The 22054-nt window shown below is 45.4% G+C and overlaps 1 protein-coding gene across 1 annotated transcript in view; it reads left to right on the top strand.

Annotated features, from left to right (window-relative positions):
• The window catches only part of Parm1 (prostate androgen-regulated mucin-like protein 1), a 97363-nt gene extending 77258 nt beyond the window's left edge, over window positions 1-20105 (top strand). The window contains exons 3-4 of the mRNA XM_048425455.3: window positions 7066-7144; window positions 16274-20105. Of these exons, the coding sequence (XP_048281412.3) occupies window positions 7066-7144; window positions 16274-16358 (164 nt within the window). The 3' untranslated portion in view covers window positions 16359-20105. The remainder of the gene's footprint in view (window positions 1-7065; window positions 7145-16273) is intronic.
• The last annotated feature ends 1949 nt before the right edge of the window (window positions 20106-22054 follow it).

Below are 22054 nucleotides of genomic sequence, written 5' to 3'. Positions count from 1 at the left end.
CCCCTTTTAATTTCCACTACACCTTCTTATGTACACATGGTTTGTTCCTGTGAATCATGTGACTGTGGGAAAGTCGCACCGTCTCCCAGTTTGTGAAGTGAAAAGACTGGCTACAGAGACCTCAGGGAAACCCCTCTTCCTTTGTGCTAGTTCACAAAACATTTCCTTCTGTCTGTTCTTCTGCTTTAGAGGCAGAAGGCAAGGATTAGCTCTTTTTTAGGCATGCATTGAGGATGCTTCTGTCTGCTGCCTGGGGCTGATGCGGAAATGTTAGGTGTCTGCTCTCTTCCTAGCTAGCTCCTACCTCATGCCTCCTTAGCTGTCTGTCCAAATCCTGCCCACACAGAGAAATGATTCATTCTCACCTCTTCTCAAGACTTGTTCCAACTTTTCCTGACCCATCTCTCTCAGTTACAGGTAGAAACACCAAGTTTGGCATTGGCTACCTCCCTACTTCCCTCCCTATCTGCCAATCCAAACCTGGACTCTCCTGTGTGGTTCCCAGACACTGTTGCTTGCCTCGGCAAGCCACTGGCCTGTTTTTTTCTATTCTACATTCCTAGAGCAAGAGGAAGTCCAGAGTTCATCCAAAGCAGTCTTTGAGACCAAGGAGTTCACTCAAAACTCCTTTTTTTTTTTGTTGTCGTCGGAACGGAAACAAATTTAGCTCCCACAACATGGAGTAGAGTAAGAGAGGAAAAGGTCTGAGTCAAGCAGGATCCTTTTCCTGAAGTCAACATGACCTTCAGTAGTTCAAAGATACCATCCATTTAGGTATATGAGGAATGAGGAAATTTTTTTGCTCTCTCTTCTCATCCTACTCAATATACATCCCATCATTTCCACCACCAAACAGATGACATAGACCCCTATCGGAAAGTTGTGAGCAACAAAAGAGTCCGTACTGAACATGAACAAATATTTTTCCCCTAGTCAATGTAGTCTACTGACTATTGACATAACCTCTACACTTGGCTGGTTAGTCCAAAGGCAATTTACAGTATATGGAAGATGTGCATAGACTATATTCAAATACTCTTCCGTTTTCTATAAGGAACTTGAATCCCTTGATTTCTGTGTCTGTGGAGGATTATAATACCGGTCCTTCGTGGGTGCTGTGGGATGACCGCTGCACTGCACATCTGGCAGAAATATAAGCAGTTATTTTGGGGGACACATACAATGTGGGTGTATGTGAATGCATGCACATACATACACTCACACACATGTGCTCAAAACCAGTGCTTGTATCTTAACCTGCTGTCCTGTGACTTGTGGCTGCTTCTAATTAGTCCTCTTCCCAGCACACATATCACCACCAGAGACGTGTCAGTTGCCGTTATTAATTATTAATAACCCTGTCAGTTGCAGGGTTATTTAATATCCAGTTGTTCCTGCACTTTGACTCCTCTTCACAGTGCCTATAGCAGGACCCAAACTACTACACAGTCCCAAATTAGACCTTGACTCCAGAGAGCCATTGGAAGCAGACAAGACATCCAGAGCACAGACTTGACCTAATGCCTTCCCAGCTCTAGCACTCCAGTGAAGGTGGCCAGAGCAGTTAGTGGGTAGCAGCATAGATTCCGAGCCAGCATGTCCTTTGTAACGGGTCCTTCTAGCTACCATCATAGTCTGGGGCCCTATGCCTCTGTCCTCAGTTTATCCATCGTTAAAGTGGGGATAACAAAAGCACTTAGTTTACAGAGTTCTTATGAGGAACAGATGCATTGAAATGCTGAAGCTTACAGAGTTGGGAGCAAGGAAGCATTAGCTGCTGTTGCTTATAGTAACCTCGCTTGCTTACTATTTTACCGTTGATATTAGGAAGAAGGACAGCGCTTCTGCAAAGCTGAAAGAGCATACCATAATAAATGGAAATCTAAGGCACACACAGTTCTGGGACTCAACCCCTCCCCCAACACACGCAGAGACAGACACTTTGAAAGAGCAAGAAAGAACTCAAGGCAAAGTGCCCCTGGGTTCCTGGTGACCAGTGAAGGAGCTGTCACACACTCTAAGTGGCCACCTGTTCCTGTCTCTTTCTCCCTGACTTTTTGAACCAGGAAGAAGGAAGGAAAGCATGATAATCCTGAAGAACAGTTGAGAGAGCTGTTAATGAGTCTGCTTAAATGTAGCAGGAGCATGGGCACACGCCCAGGACACAGGTCAGGCGCTCACACTCTACTTAAATACAGTAGGAGTGTGTGCACACACCCAGACACGGGTCAGGCACTCACACTCTCCTTAAATACAACAGGAATGTGTGCCCATTTCTGTGTCAAGAGTTCACACTCTGCTATAATACAGTAGGAGTGTGTCCACACACCCAGGACCTGGGCCAGGCACTCACACAATGTGAGCCAAATTCTCTGACTATGTGGCTCACGTGTCAAACAATGGACAGGAGCTAAGCACTCTTCTTTTCCTCACCCTTGGACACTCCTCCATTGCCTGTCCCACCCCCTGTGTTCGTAAGCAACACCCGCGAAAGCACTGGTCAAGTGTGTTCACAGCATATTTAGATTCACCCTACCATGCCCCAGCATTTGCATTCTGGGTGCATTTGGCAAATATTCCCAATAAAAACTTCAAATGAAAGGCTTCTTTTTTATTAACTTGGGTGGGGAGTTCACTCAAGGAGAAAATTCTAAAAGTGGGGATACAGGAGGTAGCACAGACATAGGAAGAACCCTTGAGTTTGGGGCGAGAAAGTCCACCCATCTGTGGGTTAGAGACAAGCGTGGAGAGAGAAGCCCCTTAAAATGTTTGTTCCAGGACTGCCGCTAGTCATTGACAAAGGGAGCAGTGTCTGGCCAAATCTCAGCAGGGACATGTCCTTTAAGGAATTTGCTATGGCTCTTGCACAGGTCTAATCCATCTCTAGTCAATTATTACTAAATTAACTCTCTTCCAGCCACCCATTGAGACTCATCGTTATATAGTGTGGGGGTGAAGGTCCAGAGTGGGGCAGGATGGAGTCCTAGAAGCAGGTGATTGGATAAGACTGAGACCCGAGGGTTCAGGATGAAGAGGTGCAAAGCCTGTCTGTGTTCAAGAACATCCTTAGTGCCGTGACTGGGATCGAAACTTCTGGTTATCATGTTCCTTGCCGGCATCACAATGAGTAATTCAACACTGAAGGAAAGAGTTAAGTGCCTACCGTGGGCTGGAGACAGTGCCTGGTGCTAAAAATATGCCAAGGCTGAAAGAAGATGCAAGATGGCTATGATTAGAATCGGCCAAAAGAAGCTCAAAACCACAACCAGTGTTTGGCAGCAGGAGCCACGTTATTAGTTAGTCCAGAGCGTCCGTCGGGAAGAGCACCTCAGAGGCCTTCATACGTAGTTATGTCATAGAGGGAGAAGACAAAAACAAATCAAACAAATAAACCAAGAAGGCAAGAGCCAAATCATCCATGGAATGGGCTACAGGAAGCAACTAGCGTGGTGATGACCGCAACTCAAAAGATGAAATAAACTCTGGGTTCACATGGTACTCAGCTCCGTGAGTTGCCAAATGTAAAACTTTAATCAACGTCTCTGTCTTCCTAGGCCTCAGCTTCCTCATCTATAAAACAAGAGTGCATTCGTTCAGCTCATAAAAAAGCATTAAATGAGAGGCGTAACCTTCTTGGTCAAGAACTGGCCCAAAGTAATCGCCTGCAAAGGACGGGAGCTGTCCTTGTCCTTGAGCCCCTTTGTTCTCATTCTGGGGATTATACAAGTGACAAGAAGCGACTCTTTGAGAAATCCCAGCTTTGAGATGGCATGAACTTCACGGAAGCTTTGGTTTCTGGATCCTCATGAGCTCTTTGGTTGGGCAGAACATGTTGGCACAGTACACGCTTGTACTTTGGCTTACACGATGTGCAGCTATGTTTCCTCGGATTCTCCCACGTCTGCCCATCCCACAGCTTTACTGCGTGAGTCACACCTGCTCAGTAAATAATGGATCCCGAGAAGGAAGAAAAGCGCCAGCAAACTTCCCCAGGCCCTTTCTTAGCATAGAGTCTGTGAGGTCCTGTACATCCCTTGTGGGCAAAGCTTTCCCCACAACCCTTCCTCCTCTTTCTTCTCCTTATCCCATCTTGGAAAAAATAAAATAAAAAGGAGAATAAGATGACAAGAGGAATTCCAGGTTAGTTTACACGAAAGTTGGGGGAGCAGCATTTGTTTGCACAAGGGGAAAAAAAACCTTACAATTACCACAGAAAGCAGTGCTCTAAGGAGCTCAGCAGCTCTCTCTCTCTCTCTCTCTCTCTCTCTCTCTTTCTCTCTCTCTCTCTCTCTCTCTCTCTCTCTCTCTCTCTCTCTCTCTCTCACACACACACACACACACACACACACCACCACCACCACCACCACCAAGTGGGGCTTCCCAGGCCAGGCCAGACAGCTGCTGAGGGAAAGCTCAGAACACAGATTCTTCAAGGCTCAGGCTAAATCTCCTTCCAGAAGACTCCAACTCTCAGGGTGAGGATGGGGCAGGAATGGAGGTGTAGAGGGCGGCTCATGAAAAGATCCCAAACTTCAGCACAAACCATTTTACCTTATACTTTTGCTTCCCATTGGTGGAACCAACTCTCTAGAGGGCCCTTGACCCAGCGTCCCCCAGGAGACTACCAAGAAAAAGTCAACGGTAACCTCCGTCTCTGGTAATAACGATGATGACACCTGCGGCCACGGAAGGGTAGCCTTGAAGATCTGAACCTTTTCCTGGAGCTGGAGTGGAGAAGAAGCAGGACACTCTGTCACTTGCTCTCTCCACACACACAAAAAGAACAGCGCTTAAGTTGGGGGAACTGCCTGGTTTATTTAAAAAGGAGTGGTGTAGAAATAAGCTGGGTAGATAGCAGAGGTAGAGGAGATTGACACCTTGAAGAAGGTTAGACCTACAGTGTCCCACATGAAACTAGTCTTAGGATGGTTGAAGTCTTAGTGGAGCCTGCTATATTCCTTTCTTTTTGGAAAAGGAGCCTTGGGGTAAATTAAAAGGGTGAGTTTTTTTTTAAAAAAAAAAAAACTGCACCTAATCACAATGACTGCATCCTTCTCAATCGTCAAATGCCCCCCTCAGCTTACCTTGTGGTTCTAACCCTCCCTTTGAAAGCTTTCATCAGAGTTCATAAGAGGCTTCTGTGAACTTTGGATTGTTCTAATTTCAGCACACTTTGGAGGCCAAGAAACTAAGAGCTGCCTTTCTAACCAGGAGTGGAGTGTTTTCCTCAGAGGACGTGACCTCGGGCTTTCTCCACTTGGCCAGATCTGTATGTTGCGGCAATCGACACCACGATCTTCCTAATGCCATCAAAAGGGAGAGATAACTGCGCTGATGATTGCGCTCATCTGGCTCAAAAGCCTTCTAAAAGCGAAGACGTGGAGACCCGAGCTGTCCTGGAGTTGTGTGCTCTGCCATGGTTGATGTGGCCAGTCTCCATGGAAACAGCAAGCTCTCCTCATTGTCTTCAAGTTAGCAATGACCCTTGGTTCTCCCCTGTAACCACTAGGCATGCCGATGCCTGAAGTAGCCTTTCACCTAAAACTTGAAGGGGATTGCTAAAGAGTTAAGCAGTGGCTTTGCTGCTTGGCCCCGCCCTACTTCTGAAAGTAGAAGGGCTGGTAGAGAAAACAGTGAGCACAAAGCCTTTCATGGAAGGAAGCTGGAAATAAAAGAGGTGCCAAATAGCTCACGACTGATAAATCGTTAAGGATGTGGGGGAGATTCATGTGCAAGAGAGAGGAAATGGTCCAGAATCATGCATTGAACAGTTCTTCAGACTGGTATGTGTGACATCTATTTACCTGTGATAAAATCACGTGAGATGAGCAAAACACACAAGTCAATCCAGCTGACTAAATAGCTCCTGATCACACAGTCAATCACGGTTATTCAGGTGTGTGTGTATGGCATACATGCATATGCGTGCGTGTTCACACACACACACACACACACACACACACACACACACATACACATACACGTCTACATATTTCAGTCCAGATCTCTCGGCTTTTTCCCAGGCCTTTAAGAACAGCTCCATTCACTTGTTGAATCTGTAAGTAGTGTACTAAAAGAGTAAGCAGTTGTATTACACCAAAAGTCTTCTGAAATATTTGAGGACAGGAATCTAATGGGTCATTAACACTTCTAACATAGAATAAAAAAAAAGTATATACATTGTTAGTCAAAAACTCATACAAAAAGGGTGCTGTACTCCAAAGATGTATTTGGAGCCAGGGTGGCTATTTTTATATGATCTGTCTACCTCTCTATTTACCTTCCATTAATATTGCTTTAGGAATCAGATTCAAACTGTAGCAGAAAGCGTTTGCATCCCTTTATAACTGTTGCTACAGCAATGACAACAAAAGTATTCCCTGAGCAGTTGACCTTATTGCATACCAAACTTGACTTCATTCTCTACAGTCCAAATTTACTGGTTAAATATGGAAGCTGACCATACATCTCAAAGAGAAGCATTGGTGCTTTTTTCTGATGCTTTGATCTGATGGCATCCGGGAAATTTGCATGTCTCTCTTCAAAGTGGACACTACTAAGACAGCTGTGTGGTTCCAGTTTTGTTTTGTTTTTTAATTCAGCTGCATTACTTCATAGTGGCGCTTGAATAGGACACTTTTCTCCCAATCTTTCACAAGGGACCCGATGACAAAGGAGAAGGAGGACATTGGGAGACTTAGAACCTCCTCGCCCTGCACACAGCAGTGCTGGCAGCTGACCCCATGATTCTACAAAGGACTCTGAGATATCACTGTGCGCTGCCCTTCATAGTCCAGAGCTTCTAACACGTCATGATAAATGTTAAAATAAGTATTGACTGTTCACTGAAACTCACTTTGTTGCCTTGTTTTGTTTTGTTTCGTTTCGTTTTAAGTTCAGCAACAGAATTGAAGTCCCGGCTTTTGTTCTTGTTCTAACTTCCAGCAGAATGGTCTGAGGTAAATAGCTTTCTCCTCTCCCAGAGGAGATGTGGTTAGATATTGGGTACTCTAAGGATCACCAAGCTAACTCTTCAATTATCTTTTCTGGCCCTTTCCCTTACAGGCAGTATCGCCGCCATCACTGTGACAGTCATCGCCGTGGTGTTGTTGGTGTTTGGAGCCGCGGCATACCTAAAGATCAGGTGAGACACTCCCTCCTTCTTGAAAAGAGCAAGATTCCCCCGAGGCTCCAGGATGAAGGCTGTTTTGCCATGGGCTTGCTCTGTGGTGGGCATCTCATCCCTCAGAAGTACTGTCAGGGAAGTGAATGTGGCAGTAAACTAACCCCACATTAGACGGGGACGGACAGTTTGTAGGAAACACATGAGAATAGGCACAATGATGTCATAGGGCAAGGTTTACCAAGAGTTTGGAGTCTCTGTGCAGGCGCTCTGCCCTGAAATCACATTATTGCTCTGGGGAAGCCCCACACCTCTGGGAATTAAGGCTCCCTCACCTGTGGGCTGGGGCAGAGGGCAGAGCCACTGGTTGCTCAGTCCTGATGTTCTGCATGCTCATCGATTGATTGGCAATCCAGCTATTCAAGGCATGTTTATTAGTCTAGCCAAAATATAAAATCTAAAAAGAAAATGTAGCATTTTGTAGAACACTGAGCTTTGGCACCAGATTATGGCCCTTTATTGTTAGTTTTAGAAACATTTCCTCCTATGAAGTGAAGGTGAGCATAGAGGGTCGATGCGATTGTATGTTCCTCAGCCAGACAGAAAGTTACAATACTCTTCAAAGCCTTGTCCTTATTTCCCATCGCTCTGTAAAAATCCAGAAGTCCTCAGAGTCATTTTCCTCATGCCGAGACACACACACACACCATACAAACACACACACAGACACACAGACATTAGACATAGACACATACACCATATACACACATATCAATACACACATTTACCATACAGACACACATACATTAGACATAGATACCCACACATCCATATACACACATAGCAGATACACACATATGCCACAAACACACATACATTCGACATAGATACACACACATCCGTATACACATATACATACACATCAGGCACAGACACATACACATCAGATACACACACCATAGAAACACACACAGACACACATACATTAGACATAGACACACATATGCGCATGCGCGCGCACACACACACACACACACACACACACACACACACACACACACTCCTGTCTTACTTCTTGTCACCAAAGCTGAGTTCCTTCCTCGCAGAGCATCTGCTGCTCCTACCTCGTCCCCTGTGCTAATCTTCTCTAAGAGCACATCCCCTCATCAGCCCCTCATCCCCTGTGGTCGCCCCAGCCCAGTCCCATCAGGGAATGCCTTCCTCTTCCTTCCCATATATTACCCCATCTTTCGTTATCACTTGACATCAAATCAATCTAATAATGGTATCAAGAATGAGTGTTTCATGGTATTGCCTCCTTGTAGGGCACAAAGACAGAAAAGGGCAGTTTTCGAGGAAAATGGAAACAAAAAGGCCTGAGTTACTAGTGTCCAAAAGCCTTTATAAAAGCCCACAGACATTTCTTCTGGATTTAAAAACAAAAACTCTTTGCCTTCGTTAAGTCTGAATTTCTTTGAATGTCAAATTTAATTTTATAAATCATGCAGTTGTGAGTGGTACTCTCTGCTCTATTTCACGACTAGTTTACTGCTATAGATATCTTGTGTTTATGAGTTAAGTGGCTTCGTTGCTACTTTGCAACAAGAGTGTGCTAAAAATATATCCCTGCCCCAGCCAGAGAAACTTACAGATAAATTAAAATCATTTTTCAACTCACTAATGATGATATTCTGCAGAACTATAACACCAAAAAAGCATGACCTTGGTACAAATGTCCTCCCACTTGCTATATTCTACATACATGCAAAAAAAGATTAGCAAAGATCAGCTAAAGAATTCTTTGTCTTGACTTTAAGCAAATTTACCATTTCAAACAAATATCTTGAACAGTAAATATTCAGATTCTAGATGCTGGGCGATGCTAGTTCAAGTCCCAGCCCCACCATTTTATAGCCTCCTGTGCATGGCAAATCATTAGCCCTCACTCCCTCACCTGTGAAGAATGGTGGTATAACCATTTGGTGGGCATACTCGGGGAATGAATGGACAAGTCCTGCCATCATCACCAAAATGGTGAGCTAGAGGGAATCTTGGTAATGTAGTCACACATACATAGATAATCACACACACACACACACACACACACACACACACATACACACACAAATGTTTACTGATCGCCAGCCGTGTGGCATGTGGCAGGCATCTCTCTGAACAATGGGACTCTCTCAGTGATGCAGCAGGGTCCTTCTATCAGAGAATGGACCACACTTAGAAAACTATCTTGCCCTTACAAATTGTTCTGTGCGCTGATGAAAACTCTGTAAAAATGTGTTTTTAAACTATATTCCTTTCAGCCCTAACACCAGATAAATTTGGGGGTAAAATTGAATGAATCTCTGCTTTCCTCCCCATATTTCTCTTGTCCAAACGTAGAAGGTCCACCGTGACGTGAGCATAAGGTACTGCTTATATATTTATCTACCCACATTTGGCACCGTAAATGTAAGGATAAGGTCGTCACGTCCAAGCATTAGAAAACCCCTAAGGAAAACCCCTTTCTACTTCTCCTTTATGTTTTTCTAGGGAAGGTGGTGATATAAGTAGGTTAATTGTTTTCATGAGTCTTAGACCATGCTAAAACCCCTTCAAGTGTTATCTTGCCAGATTCTTGGAAAATACCTCTGACTGAGCCTTCATCAAAAATATAGTCAGCTCCACTGATGTCTGCACCTCCCTATGTGTGTGTATATGTTGTATATGTGTGTATGTATATATGAGTATGTGTGTGTACATATGTGTGTGTGTGCATATAGGTAACATTAGGTTTCACTTTGCCTAGAAATTTGTTTTGTTTCTATCATCTCATATTCCTAAGGACAATAGCATGCAAGTGTTCTCTTATCTGGGGGACTCTTATCACCTGGCTACCAACTGAAATCCCAGGTCACGCAGGAGCAATTAACTTACAGCCTATACCCACAGGCTACAGCCCTGGCACAGCCAATGTCCCTGCGAGTGCAAAACCACTGGAAAAGGGAGCCTCACATCCCCACTCTGCTGAGGGGGCTTTACTGTTCCCTTTCTCCCCAAGGGCTCGTTTCCACCAAAGGCATCAGTAAACTCATTAGCTGTTTGTTTTCACACGGCTGTTCTCCAGTGACCTCTGACCTCCTGTCTTATCACAGTATCTGCTGCCTGGAATACCGTATCTTTTAATACCCGGAGCCTTCATAGGATGTGGCTTATAAAACTGACCTTCCAGAACTTTCTGAAAGCTCTCCTGCTATGGACCCGTCTTGACCAGCAGGAGTTTCATGTGGAAGGGGAGAACAGGAGCTCGGCACCCATGCTCAGCCCACACTGGCCTTTCTCCTGCAGCTGTCGAGCTTGTCTTGACGTTGGAATGAGGGGGGAATCGGGTGCCGAAGAGGCCGTAGCTTGGTAGTTAGCATAGAACCTGTGGACAAGCGCCTCAGTCTGCACTGTCTTTCTTTGTAAAATGGGCCCACAATGAGACACTTAACTCCGGATTTTGGAGGATTAAACTGGGAAACCTGCGCATGTTCAGTGGAGGGAGCGACTGATTGCTGTGTTACCCATCGTTCTCAGAACTCAGCATCTCACGGGATGCTCGGTGAGATGGTAGATTCCAGCAAGAGACTGGAGGAATGATTATGTCCTTGGAGTCCCCACTTGGTGGTCACAAAGAATTCACAGTCATGTGACTACGCTGTGTGGCAACTTCCTTGTGATGCTCTTCGTCCGTCAACGAGGTTGCGTCTGTGGTAGACATTCATAAACGGAAACGGTCCCAGGCAGTCTCCACTCCAAGGCTCATTTGCAAATTTAATGGGAAGCAAAAGCCCTCCCTACCTCATGCAGGAGGGTGCCTTTAATTAGTGATGATTGAAGAGTGCTGTAAGTCAGTTGTGTTTTGTTGAAATGGCTCAAATCTGCTCCGCTAGGAGATAAGCGCCCCACACAAGAGCCCACATCTGCAGAAGTGGCTGGCACGGTGATTAGGTGTGCTGCTAACCTTTCACAAAGATTCATGCCATCTTGATTTTTAGACACAGCGGGGCCTGGCTCTCCGCGTGTCTTTGTTAGAGGTCCGCTGCCTTGCTTTGTGTCTCGCGGTGACCGCAGACAGCTTCTGCTTGTTCTTGGGTTTTCCGACAAGCCCTGGCCAGCTGCCAAGGACAGGGTCCTTTAGAATTTGTCGTCCGCATGCTATTTTTCAGGTTAGCTTTTGGAGTTCTGGGGGTCTAGTTCATTTGTTTTCCACCTCTGTGGCTTTCTGGGCTCTCCAGAATAAAATACAATTCGGAGCTCCAGACGGGGTCCTTACATCTGCATTTCTAGCTAACTCACCGAGGATGCCGATGCCGATGGTCCAAGAATCATACTTCGAATAATTCTGCTTTATCCTTGTATCCTGACACTTCTAAGAGACACTTGGCTGTGGAGGTTCCCCCAGATGCACAGCCCTGTCCCTTCACGCCTCAGTGACTGAATGAACGGAGGGGTGTTTGGCTTATCCAGGTTTTTAATTCCCACATTGCCTGGCTCTAGAGCGGCCTCCTCTTGTAGCTTCTTCCTCACCCTCTCCATACCGAGTTCCTGGATGCACCTTCCAGCTGCCTTCCACTTCCTTTCCAGGAGATAACCATGGGCTCCAGCCTCTGCCACTGGAGCCATAAAAAGCCTCTGGTCCCCCATCCAAGTATGAAATGAGAGCTTTAGAATATAACTCACAGTTGGTCAACAGCAAGAGTAATCTTAGAGGCTGGTTCACCTGTCGGGGTGTAGCTGTGGGGAAGTGGGAGCCACTTGTGTAATCCACACAGGCTTTCACTGACTGCTTCTCCAAAGCTGGGTCTCTGGCCCTCATCTGTGGGGATGGTCTGACTGTGGGATGGTGTCTCACGGATAGCTAACTGTAGTGTGAAGCTGATTGGCTGCTGGAAGATATGTTTGGAAATAATGATGTTTGGAAATGTGCCCATGGTGGGGATTTTGGTAGAAAGAGACAGAACGGTATACTCTGTAAACTCTACCACTAACTTGCTGCAGTAACAGTGCCTGGCCCCGTGGCCTCAGTTTTCTTCGCTTTAAAACCCTGCCCCAGAACATTAGTGTCCTGACTTGGACAGATCGTTACGCAAAGCACAGACTTTGGACGATGCTGACGGGCGCCACTGTCATGGCCGCCTGCAATATTCAATTTTCCATGAATTGAAACATTCGATATGAAAAGTCGATTGTCTTTTTAACAGGGACCTGGTAGATGCAGCAAAGATGTCTTGGGTGTTCCTTCCCCAGTGAGGGAATGCTCTCATTCCCACTTCTGTCTTTAGGGTGTGTTCCAGACGTCCATGGGACTCATCCCTAGTCTCCTCAGGTGTCTACTCAAATGACGCCTTCATGAGTCCTTCTCGGTCACCATTCAGAACGGCAAACCCCCCTCCCACTGGGAACGCCTCATGCCTTGCTTTATTTTCCCCATGACATTTATCCCACCTACCAGATAATTATTTGTAACATAGCTATTATGCCCCATCTTAGAATGCAAGGTCCCTGAAGACAGGTATTCACACCTTGATTTAAGTGTATCAAGGTGTCCCTAGGTTTCCAAAATCGGGTCCCTTATGTGGTCATTAGAGCCACTGTACTAAACTGAAAAAAGAGACAGTGATCACCACACCAGACACCTAATGCTAATGGAAGTCAGAGCTTAATTACCGATGGCTAACGAGCGTGGCATTTTCCCTGAAATAAGCCCTCTCATAATGTCTGTGTTTCCTTCCTGCTTAGCTCATGGTAAGCACTGATGATTGACAAGTGGGTCTCCCCTGCCAAAAGAGTGGGGTGTATTCATTCACTCAGGTGGAGGCTTTGCCAAGAGCTGGGATGTGCCCTTGGAAAGCCAGCAGGGATTTTCTAAAAATATTTGTTTAAACTCTAAGAACGTGAAGCACCACACTTGGCATCAAGGACAATAAAGAAATGACAAGAAGATGAGAAGGTGAAACAAGAGACTAGTCCATCTTTTCCCTCTCAGGTTCTGCCTTTAGGTAACTGAACCTTGTGCACAGTAGAAGTACAGATGAGAAGGTGGTGCCATTGACTGGGGACACTGTGGGCTCTGAGCTAAGTGCTGCAGAGCCACAGCGTAGCATGGGGTCTGGCTGTAATTCTCCTCCTCCTTCCTCTCTTTAAGTCAAGTGGAGCCTTTGACGTCCAGAATTCTTTACTGATTCTCCCCCACTTTGCCAGCTTTGTATAGCATTGCCACAAGCCGTCAGAACCCTCTCTAGTATTGACCACGTTGACATCTACACAATTTCTTTGCTACTAGATATAAACTGTCGCCTTCAAATATTTACACTATAACCATAACATCAAGCTTAACACATTAAGTGTACAGATAGTTACCGATAGTTCATTTAAGAGGAATCAATTCACAACAAGTGAAAAACACAGGGCAGGTACTCATCTGTATTGAGAAATCACATAAACGAAATTGCCTTTAACCAGGAATAATGTCACTCATCCCGACTGCTCCTCAGATGGAAATTAGATAAAGAATAATGTTGTCCTACAGAGTCAAAAGAAGGTTTTTATTATCAGGTCCCCCATAAATAATAGTGACAAAGCCCTCTAAACTCCTGTCTGCCTTTCCTAACGTTAGCTGAGGAGGACTTTGTTCTTTTATGTTAGACTCTGCCTGCACATGCCCCTCTGGAAAGCGCACCACGTCCAATCAAAATGGGCCATGACTTAAGATCTGGCACTAACCACCAACTATTCTCCCTCATCAGGTTCCCACAACTGAGTTTCACTTCCTCTGTCCACAGCAACCTCAGATTTACCCATGTCCAACCTGAAGCCCCACATATTCAGTTCCTGTTCTGGCCCCTGAATGTGTTAAGAGCAAACCCTGCAGGTTCAGTGCGTTTCCCGTTTTTCTCTTTTCACTCCCCCCCCCCCATTTTTTTTTAATCCCTCACATTTCTTTCCTCACTCAACATCACTCACTAGTCAAAGGCAACGGTGATAAAACAGGAGCCAAGTCAGGTGCTTTTCTTCATTCTCCTCATGTTTGTAACGTAGACACCTTGCTTTCAGTGCAGCGAACTCAGGGCTAGCATTGTCCCAAGTGCCTAAATGAACTACAGGCACTGTAGTAAAATCTGGTGACCAGAGGAGTTTTAGTCCTTTGACCTCACTTTGCCATAGCAACATTTTATAAGATTCAAATGACAAGAATGTCAGAAGCCAGATTTCTTCCTATGTCTGGAGTATAGCTTCAGTAGTTCGGCGCTCTGTTTCCCTGCTTCAGACTTAGCATGGGCCTGTGTGAGTTGCATTATAATAAAAGTTACAAAGGCCAATATTTATTGTGTGCCAAGCCTTTAAAATCCATTACCTCATTGCCTCCTTCTAACAACTTTAATGCATTTTTTAACTGTCCATTTCATAAATGAAGGAACAAAGGGGTCAAAAACCTACTCAGGACATACATCTATTGACCAAACTGACAGTTTATGAGAATAAAATTATATGAAAGAGATTAAAATGCCACAAGATGTTAAATTATCTTCAAGGTGAAGTAGGGTCTCTATCAATGAAGGCATGGGGTTATTAGAAATATGTTTCCAGACTTAGAGCAGTAAAGTTGTGCTAAAACACAGTGATAGAATGCCTGGGGTGGGGCAGCTCCTGTTTCTCAGTTATCCAACTAGTGGTGGTTTGGAACAGGAGGTTTTTAAGTAAGTGGACGGTTGGCCATGACTAGTACATGATCTTCACCTACCAAAATGGCCTCTGCTCTTCCTGTGTATTAAAAGGGCAGCAGCATGTCTAGGCTGCTCCTTGTGTGACCTCTCTTTCCCACATCCACACACACGTGATTGTGAGCTGATGCTCTAAACAGACTGTTTTGTGGGGTATTTTCAAGTTTCCATGGATAAAGATAGGGTCCACCAAGTCACCTTGCAGGAGCTCTACTGGAACTCTGAAACGAGGACCTTTTCTAACAAACTGCCATCTCTGCCAACCCCTGGCTGATGACAGTAAGCTGCAGGGGAAGGGCAAGTGCTTTAGTAGCCTATGGAAGTGGAGCAAAGGTCTTTTGTGTCCCTCCGATTGTGTTTTTACTCTGTTTACTGTTCGCCTCTGACTGAGAGAAGAGGGACTGGGCGTGGTTTTCTGTGCTGTAGTTAGCATCCATGATTTCCAACTCAATCTCAGCCCCCTGGGTATAAGTTCAGCTCTCATCCCTCAGGTTCCCAGAGTCTGATTGTCACCTCAGTCCGGCAAAGAGGGCAGCCTACCCAGGCTCTGGTGGGGCATTGACATTGTGGGCGGCTATGACACGTGTGAGAATTCACTCGCTAGCATGAACCTCAGAGGCACCACGTGCGTGTTTATGTTGTTGTTTCGATTCTGTCGTTCATTTTAGTCCTTAAATGCCCTTGCCATTCCCAGGGAAACGCCCGTCTTTGTGAAGAGATGCACTTTTGTGAGAACTCCAGCTATATCTTTGTCAGTTCCCGTGTCTTCCACGGACCATTATGGATAACTTACCGTGTGTCAGATCTTGTAGATGCCAGAAATAGAACCATGAATAAACATAACAGGCAAATTATAGCTACCCTCGTGAAGCATGTAGTTCAGCTGAAGAAGAGTAATTACAGAGAATATCAATTACACTTCTTTCCCCCAGTCTTGATTTTGAGGATCTACTAAAAACTGAGCCTAGACTCACTTCACAAATGACAACAAGACACCAAGAGCACGGGTAACAGCGGCAGCGTCTGTGACTGTGTGGATATCACTCTAGGGAAAATTAGCTCCAGGACCTACATCAGGATCCTGGGCCCCTAGCTTCCCTTCCCTTCCTTTCTTACTGGACGGCTGTGGAGATGGAGCCTCCCCTTCCTTCTCCTGCACTGGAGATGAAGGAGAAAAAGACTCAGCCAACCTCAACAGAAAGGGCCAGGCCAGGCCGGCTCCTGGGCGGATGTTGATAACCAGGGTCAGCATAGTACAGGCTTGTCCTGCTGGCCAATCTCATGCCTTTCCCTCCCACGGACCTGTGAGCATCCTGGGGTTCGGGCTATGGGGTATTAACTTGTCCTCAGATGGCACATCTACAAGTGACGTCATCTTCTTCTCACACAGGCATTCCTCCTACGGAAGGCTGCTGGACGACCATGACTACGGGTCCTGGGGAAACTACAACAACCCTCTCTATGACGACTCCTAACAAAGGAAGGTGGCTGGGCACACGAAGTAGCTGTCCTTTATTTATAACTGCTTATCCAGTAGAATTAATAACAAGTACTTGATGCTCATTGAACGACAATCGCAAGCCCTGTTTTGTTGGTATGGTTGTTTTGTTTTGTTTTGTTTTGTTTTGTTTTCTCCTCCCTCTCCTCTGGCTGCTACTACAACATCCCCCTTCTGGTACAAAAGAACCATTTTGTACAAGCCAATGGAGGCCGATTTGCAGCTGGCACGGGCCATTTTGCACTGACCAGGTCGGACACCATGAGATGGTGGCTGCAGCCCCCACCACAAGACCCATCGGAAGGACTGAGGAAAAGGGTTCGGGCTGCCCTGTTGGGGATTTAATTTGGGGGGAACTTTTGGTTTGGGTTATTTCTTAAACTTCTCTATAGGAAATTACATGGAGGATCAGTGGGGAGAAGAGAAAGGAATCCCTGGAGGCTATCACCCTGTGTGGAGGAAGCAAGGGTTTCTTGATTTCTTTGTAATTCTTCTTTGCCTGGCTGTATCTGACAGGACGCCTACTTGGTCCTACAAGCAGATAGACAACTCTTAGCTGCCTAATTAGGAAAGATGAAAGACAGCTGTACCCAGGAGGAGACCAGCAGGCAAGAGCAAAGCAGCGCAGCGGGCTGCTGCCAATCTTAGCACGCTCTCAACCTGTTCTCCCCATGCAGGCCACTGGAAAGCAATAGGAATCCTAGCCCATTCCCCAACCAGGGCACCGGAAGGCAATAGGAATCCCAGCCCACTGGCTTTCAGAACAGTTACAGCACAGTTTCAAAAGAGAGACTGAGAGGTGAGCTGAAGAACAGTAAGGAAGAGGAATGTGGAGAATAAGGGTGGGGGAAGAAGGGAGGGACCAAAGCTCACAGGGACCCTCTTGAAGGAAGGAGGAGCCAACTCCCCATGGTAGTGGGAGATACCTAAATCCTGGAGGAGCCCAGAGAACTCTCACTTCGCACACAGAAAGCAACAGGTGGGGAATGGGCTATATGCTGTTTTAAAATAATGTTTTAAAATACAGTTATCCTTCCATAGGAGGTAGACACCGAGAATTACGTGTCTTTAATTCCCCCTAACATCTACCTTACTCATTCTTCCTTTTAATAAATGAACACCCCTGGATCTCCAGTCTCAAAATCCTCTACAACAAATTTTGAGAAATAGACATTTTCCTTTACCGGCATTCATTTACTTCCCTTATTAACCTTCAGGGAATGATTTTGTCCCCACACCCACCCCGGCCAGGGACATTTGAACATGTCCGGTGGCCATTCTTTGACTGCTACTGCTTATCCTGAAACACGACTAACACGGCTGTGGCTCCTTTGCACAGGACAAGCTGCCACCACAAAGAGCCTCCTACCCAACACATCAAAGGCTGCCATTGAGGCCGAGATGTCTTGTGATGTCCCTGTGGTGTAAAAAGGCACTCGCACATCAGTAAAAACCCTTTCATTTTTAACAAAGTGAAACTGATGTTTTTTTTCTCCAGAGCGTTCACTCGTTGACTGATAGGTTGCTTTCCGGCATGTGCAGTTGCTTTATATTGTTGCTGTTTCCAGAGAGCTTCACTGCAGGGCTGCACCTCTGTTCAGCAAGATCTGATCCTGGGACCCAGCATCTTAGACCCCAATTTCATGTAGTAGAGAACATGCGCCTTAAAATGTGTTACGTTGTCCTATGATGTCACAGAGAACAAGAAACCATCAGTTTTTAATTCCTCAGACAGATCCTGCCCTGTGATTCTGTTGAAAAAAATAAATAAATAAAAGAACACTCTAGTGCTATCATCCACCCCTCCGGTGTGGAGATCACAAATAGGGGTACTGCCCACAACCTGCCATCCAGGTGCTGGGGAAAGATCTTCCTAAATCTCAGAGGTGCCAAAAGGAAAGAGCGATCATCAGAGGTCATCTGCAAGCAGAGAGGGGTTCGCAGAGATTAAGATAACCCTGAATATGAACAGACAAGGGCGCGCGCATGTGTGCGCACACACAGACACACAGATACACACACACAGACACACACACACACACACACACACACACACGAACCTCCTCATAAAAACTACAAGGGTATGCCCTCTGGCCAAGCTTGACATTAACAGCTGTCCCTCATTGTTGCCTGATCGCTTCACAGGTCTCCAGTTAGGCAAAGGACAGGGCATTCTACATCTCATTTTCCTCCACCAGCCCAAAACCTTTTTGACACATGACACAAAGCTCTCCATGAAACACTTTAGGAGACTGTACTTCAGGAATCCCTTCCGGGATCAGTCCTAGGCCAGAGGAACCAGCTTCCCTCCCAGAGCCCTCACCTGTTAGAAACCAAGGACACAGAATTTTTTTTTTAGCGCCAAAGGATGCCATTGTGCATGAACACGTGACTGCTTTTGCTCTGGTTAACTTCCAATTGCTTCCAGCAAAACACAGCACAGTCATACGCAGTGAGGTGACAGCATCCCCTCAAAACTCAAAGCATGACCCTTGCTTTGCTTGATAGTATAAAATATGTACATGTGAGAATTTACTTTGCCAAATATATTTTTCTTCTGTTTAATTGGTCTAGAGAGATCCCAGCATCTTTATTCTACAAATGTTGCCACACACACACACACACACACACACACACACACACACCTCTGACGTATATGCCAATAATTGATATCCTTTACCTCAGGGAGAGTTAGTTCAAGTCTGTACAAGGGAAATTAGTGGCCCTAGTGAATCTAAATAGTCACGCCCCATCATGGATAGGACTGGCTCTATGCTTTAGAGAGAAAGCCGGAGCAGAAAGCGAGCTAGGAGCCTCTTCTCAATGGACTGCAAGTAACCAGAGAATGATATGCAACTCTGCTTTCTTTTCCTGGGACCCTGGTGGGACCCCCAGTCCTCCCTGCACAGCTGTGTCTTCATTTATAAAATGGGGGTGATGCCTTCTGAGTAGTCTCGCCCCTTCCTAACTCACAGACATATTGTGAGGATTAATGAAATTGTGTCAACAGTGTTTTCATTTTCTGGAGAGAAGCTATTTATGGACATTTCAAGTATTATATAGATATATAAGTGATCTCAGTTTCTTATGTGCTGTTATACTGGCGTGTCATTTTTACTTATCCTATAAGCTCCAGTTAATGTCATGGCCACATCCGATGGCCATCAGCGCTCTGAACTTCCCTCCCATGCACTTGCATGATGCAGGGTCACCTGGCCTGGAACCACAAAGGATGGTCTCCCCTCTGACTGTAAAGATGGCCCAGGACACAGGTCTCAGAGGCATGCATCAGGATCCAGGTTCAGGGATGCCTGAGCACTAATGGCAGAAGACCTCTGGCTCGTACACCCCGAGGTCTCCGAGGAGTAGACCGTTGTCTAATGTGATCTGTTTGCCCTTCATCTTGCTTGCAAGGGTGCATGGTTCAATCCTGTGCATCTTGAAAACTTGCGAATGGTCCGGATGCTAATTTGCACGTCGATTCACCTTTGCCTTTAACCTTCTTTTGAAGGCAAATGGATGTACCATTTCAACTTTGATCCTGGAAAGGTTAGCTGATATTCGCCCTTTGCCACATTTCTCTCTTGGACTAAGTTAGCTGACACTGTTGAAAGCTGAGAAGGTGTGCAACATCTTTGATATTTGATGACATCATATCTACATTTGTTGTAAGATCTATTGCATACCAATTATCATTCTACCAATTAAAGTGGTTAAAAGCTTGTGTCTTGCTGTGGTGATTTACATTTTGAGATATTTTGCTATCCAGGCCCCTGGGTTCATTTTTATTGGTCATATTAAGTAGCTCCATCTTGTCCTTAATGAAATTGTATCCCCCATCAATAAATAATATTTTCTGTAGCACAGGAAGGTCGCTCTGATCTTGAAACAAGCTGAGAAAGTGTTAGCGTTGAACAAACCTTCTGAGCACTGATTTCACTCCCAAATATTCTGTGATTCACCCAGCCGAGGTGTAAGTAAACATTTTGATTCAGTGAGAGAGATGGCAAGCAGAATCCAGTCACATTAATGCGCGTTGGCATTAGCGTGCATGTGGTGTTTGCTTCATTCCATTTCAAAAAATTAAATTCAGCATATTCATCCTTGCCTGACAGCTAATTAGCAGGCGATTTCAGCCATCCAGAGTATAATTTCAACCCCAAGAAGCTAAGCAAATGTTATTTTGCTTTTGAAGGAAATAGCCACAGCAAATCTCATGCATTTTACTCCATATGGGAAGGGTGAAACAGCTGCAAAAAAAAAAAAAATGTTTTCTTTCTTCTTTCTTCCCCTTGAGACCTAGCCTAATAGAGTCCTGGCAGGCCTTGAACTTACTATGTAGCTCAAGCTGGCCTTGAACTCCTGACCCATACACCACAAGGACCTCCTAGACATGATTGACTCGATGATGAATGTATACTGAAAATCAGGTTTGATCCAGTTAATTGCCTGACTACACAGCATCAAAGACTTGCTAGGACATCACAAGGAATGGAGAGCAAACATGAAACAAGCCCCTCCTATTGGCTGTTTTTGGTGATGTCGTCTGGATATGTGTCCCTGGGAAGCTCTGGTACTGAGGCCTGGTCAGCAGTCTGTGCACTCCTGGAGTTATTGTGAGATCTTTGCAAAGTGGGGCCTAGTAGAAGGAATTTAGGCAATTGAAAACAAATCTTTGAAGTTTGGGGACCAGGACTGTCCTTTGCCTTTCAGCTGCCCAAGGGGTGCGACTTCCTTGGCTTTTCAGTTCTACTATGGGACCGTGAGAAGCAAGACCATGGACTGACACCTCCGAAAGCATAAGCCAAAACGAATCTCCGCAGCCGCTGTTTCACACTGACAGACAGTTTCCCTGTGATCCCGCTGCTCCCCTGAATCTGAATCCACAGCACCCACCTAAAAGCCATGCCTGGCAGTGCATAGCTGTAACCCTGGGGCTGGAAGTCAAGAGCAGGGATGAGGGATCCTGATGATGTGCTGGCAAGACAGTCTAATAAAAATGGTTCAGAGAGAGATGTGGGGAGCAACCTTGTCTCAAAACATAAGATGGAGAGTGATAGAGAAAGACACTGATAACAACCTCTGACCTCCTTGTGCATTCAAACCCATGTGGATGCGCGCGCGAACATATGTACATTCAAATACCGTGCATTCACAGGCAAAGAATGTGTGGCGTTAACACATTCTAAGTTCTTAGATTCTAATTAGTATCTGTTCCTATGTTACAATTTTTCAGCCTCGAATAATGATGCTCTCAGGTACTGAGTATACAGTTTGGAACATTTTGCTCATCTGTAACTGGAGAGTTAATGCTTTGAGCTTTGTTGGAAAGCACTGGGTCAAAACTAAGTGTTGCCAAGCTTCCATCTTGTTGAGGGAAAGCTGAAAAGAGGTGATGTTGCTTCCTTTGAAGGATCTCATCCTTGGGCAGTGCAGAGCTGGCTGTATTCACTTCACCGGAACACTCCACTGCACGAAAACACGGTCACTTTACATTAACAAATGAACACAGTTTTTATGGAACCAATAAACTGGATATTTACAATGAATAAGAAGTGATCGTAACTCAGTGGGGAACTCAGATGCCAATGGGCCTTGTCTATTTGAGAGGTCATTGTATCCCCCAGATTGGGTGGGGGGATATAATATAGATACACATAGCTGGGAAACTGA

This window comes from Myodes glareolus, chromosome 8, assembly GCF_982192425.1.
Source record: "Myodes glareolus chromosome 8, mMyoGla1.1, whole genome shotgun sequence".
Lineage (NCBI taxonomy): Eukaryota > Metazoa > Chordata > Mammalia > Rodentia > Cricetidae > Myodes > Myodes glareolus.
This window is presented reverse-complemented; position numbering and strand designations above follow the sequence as displayed.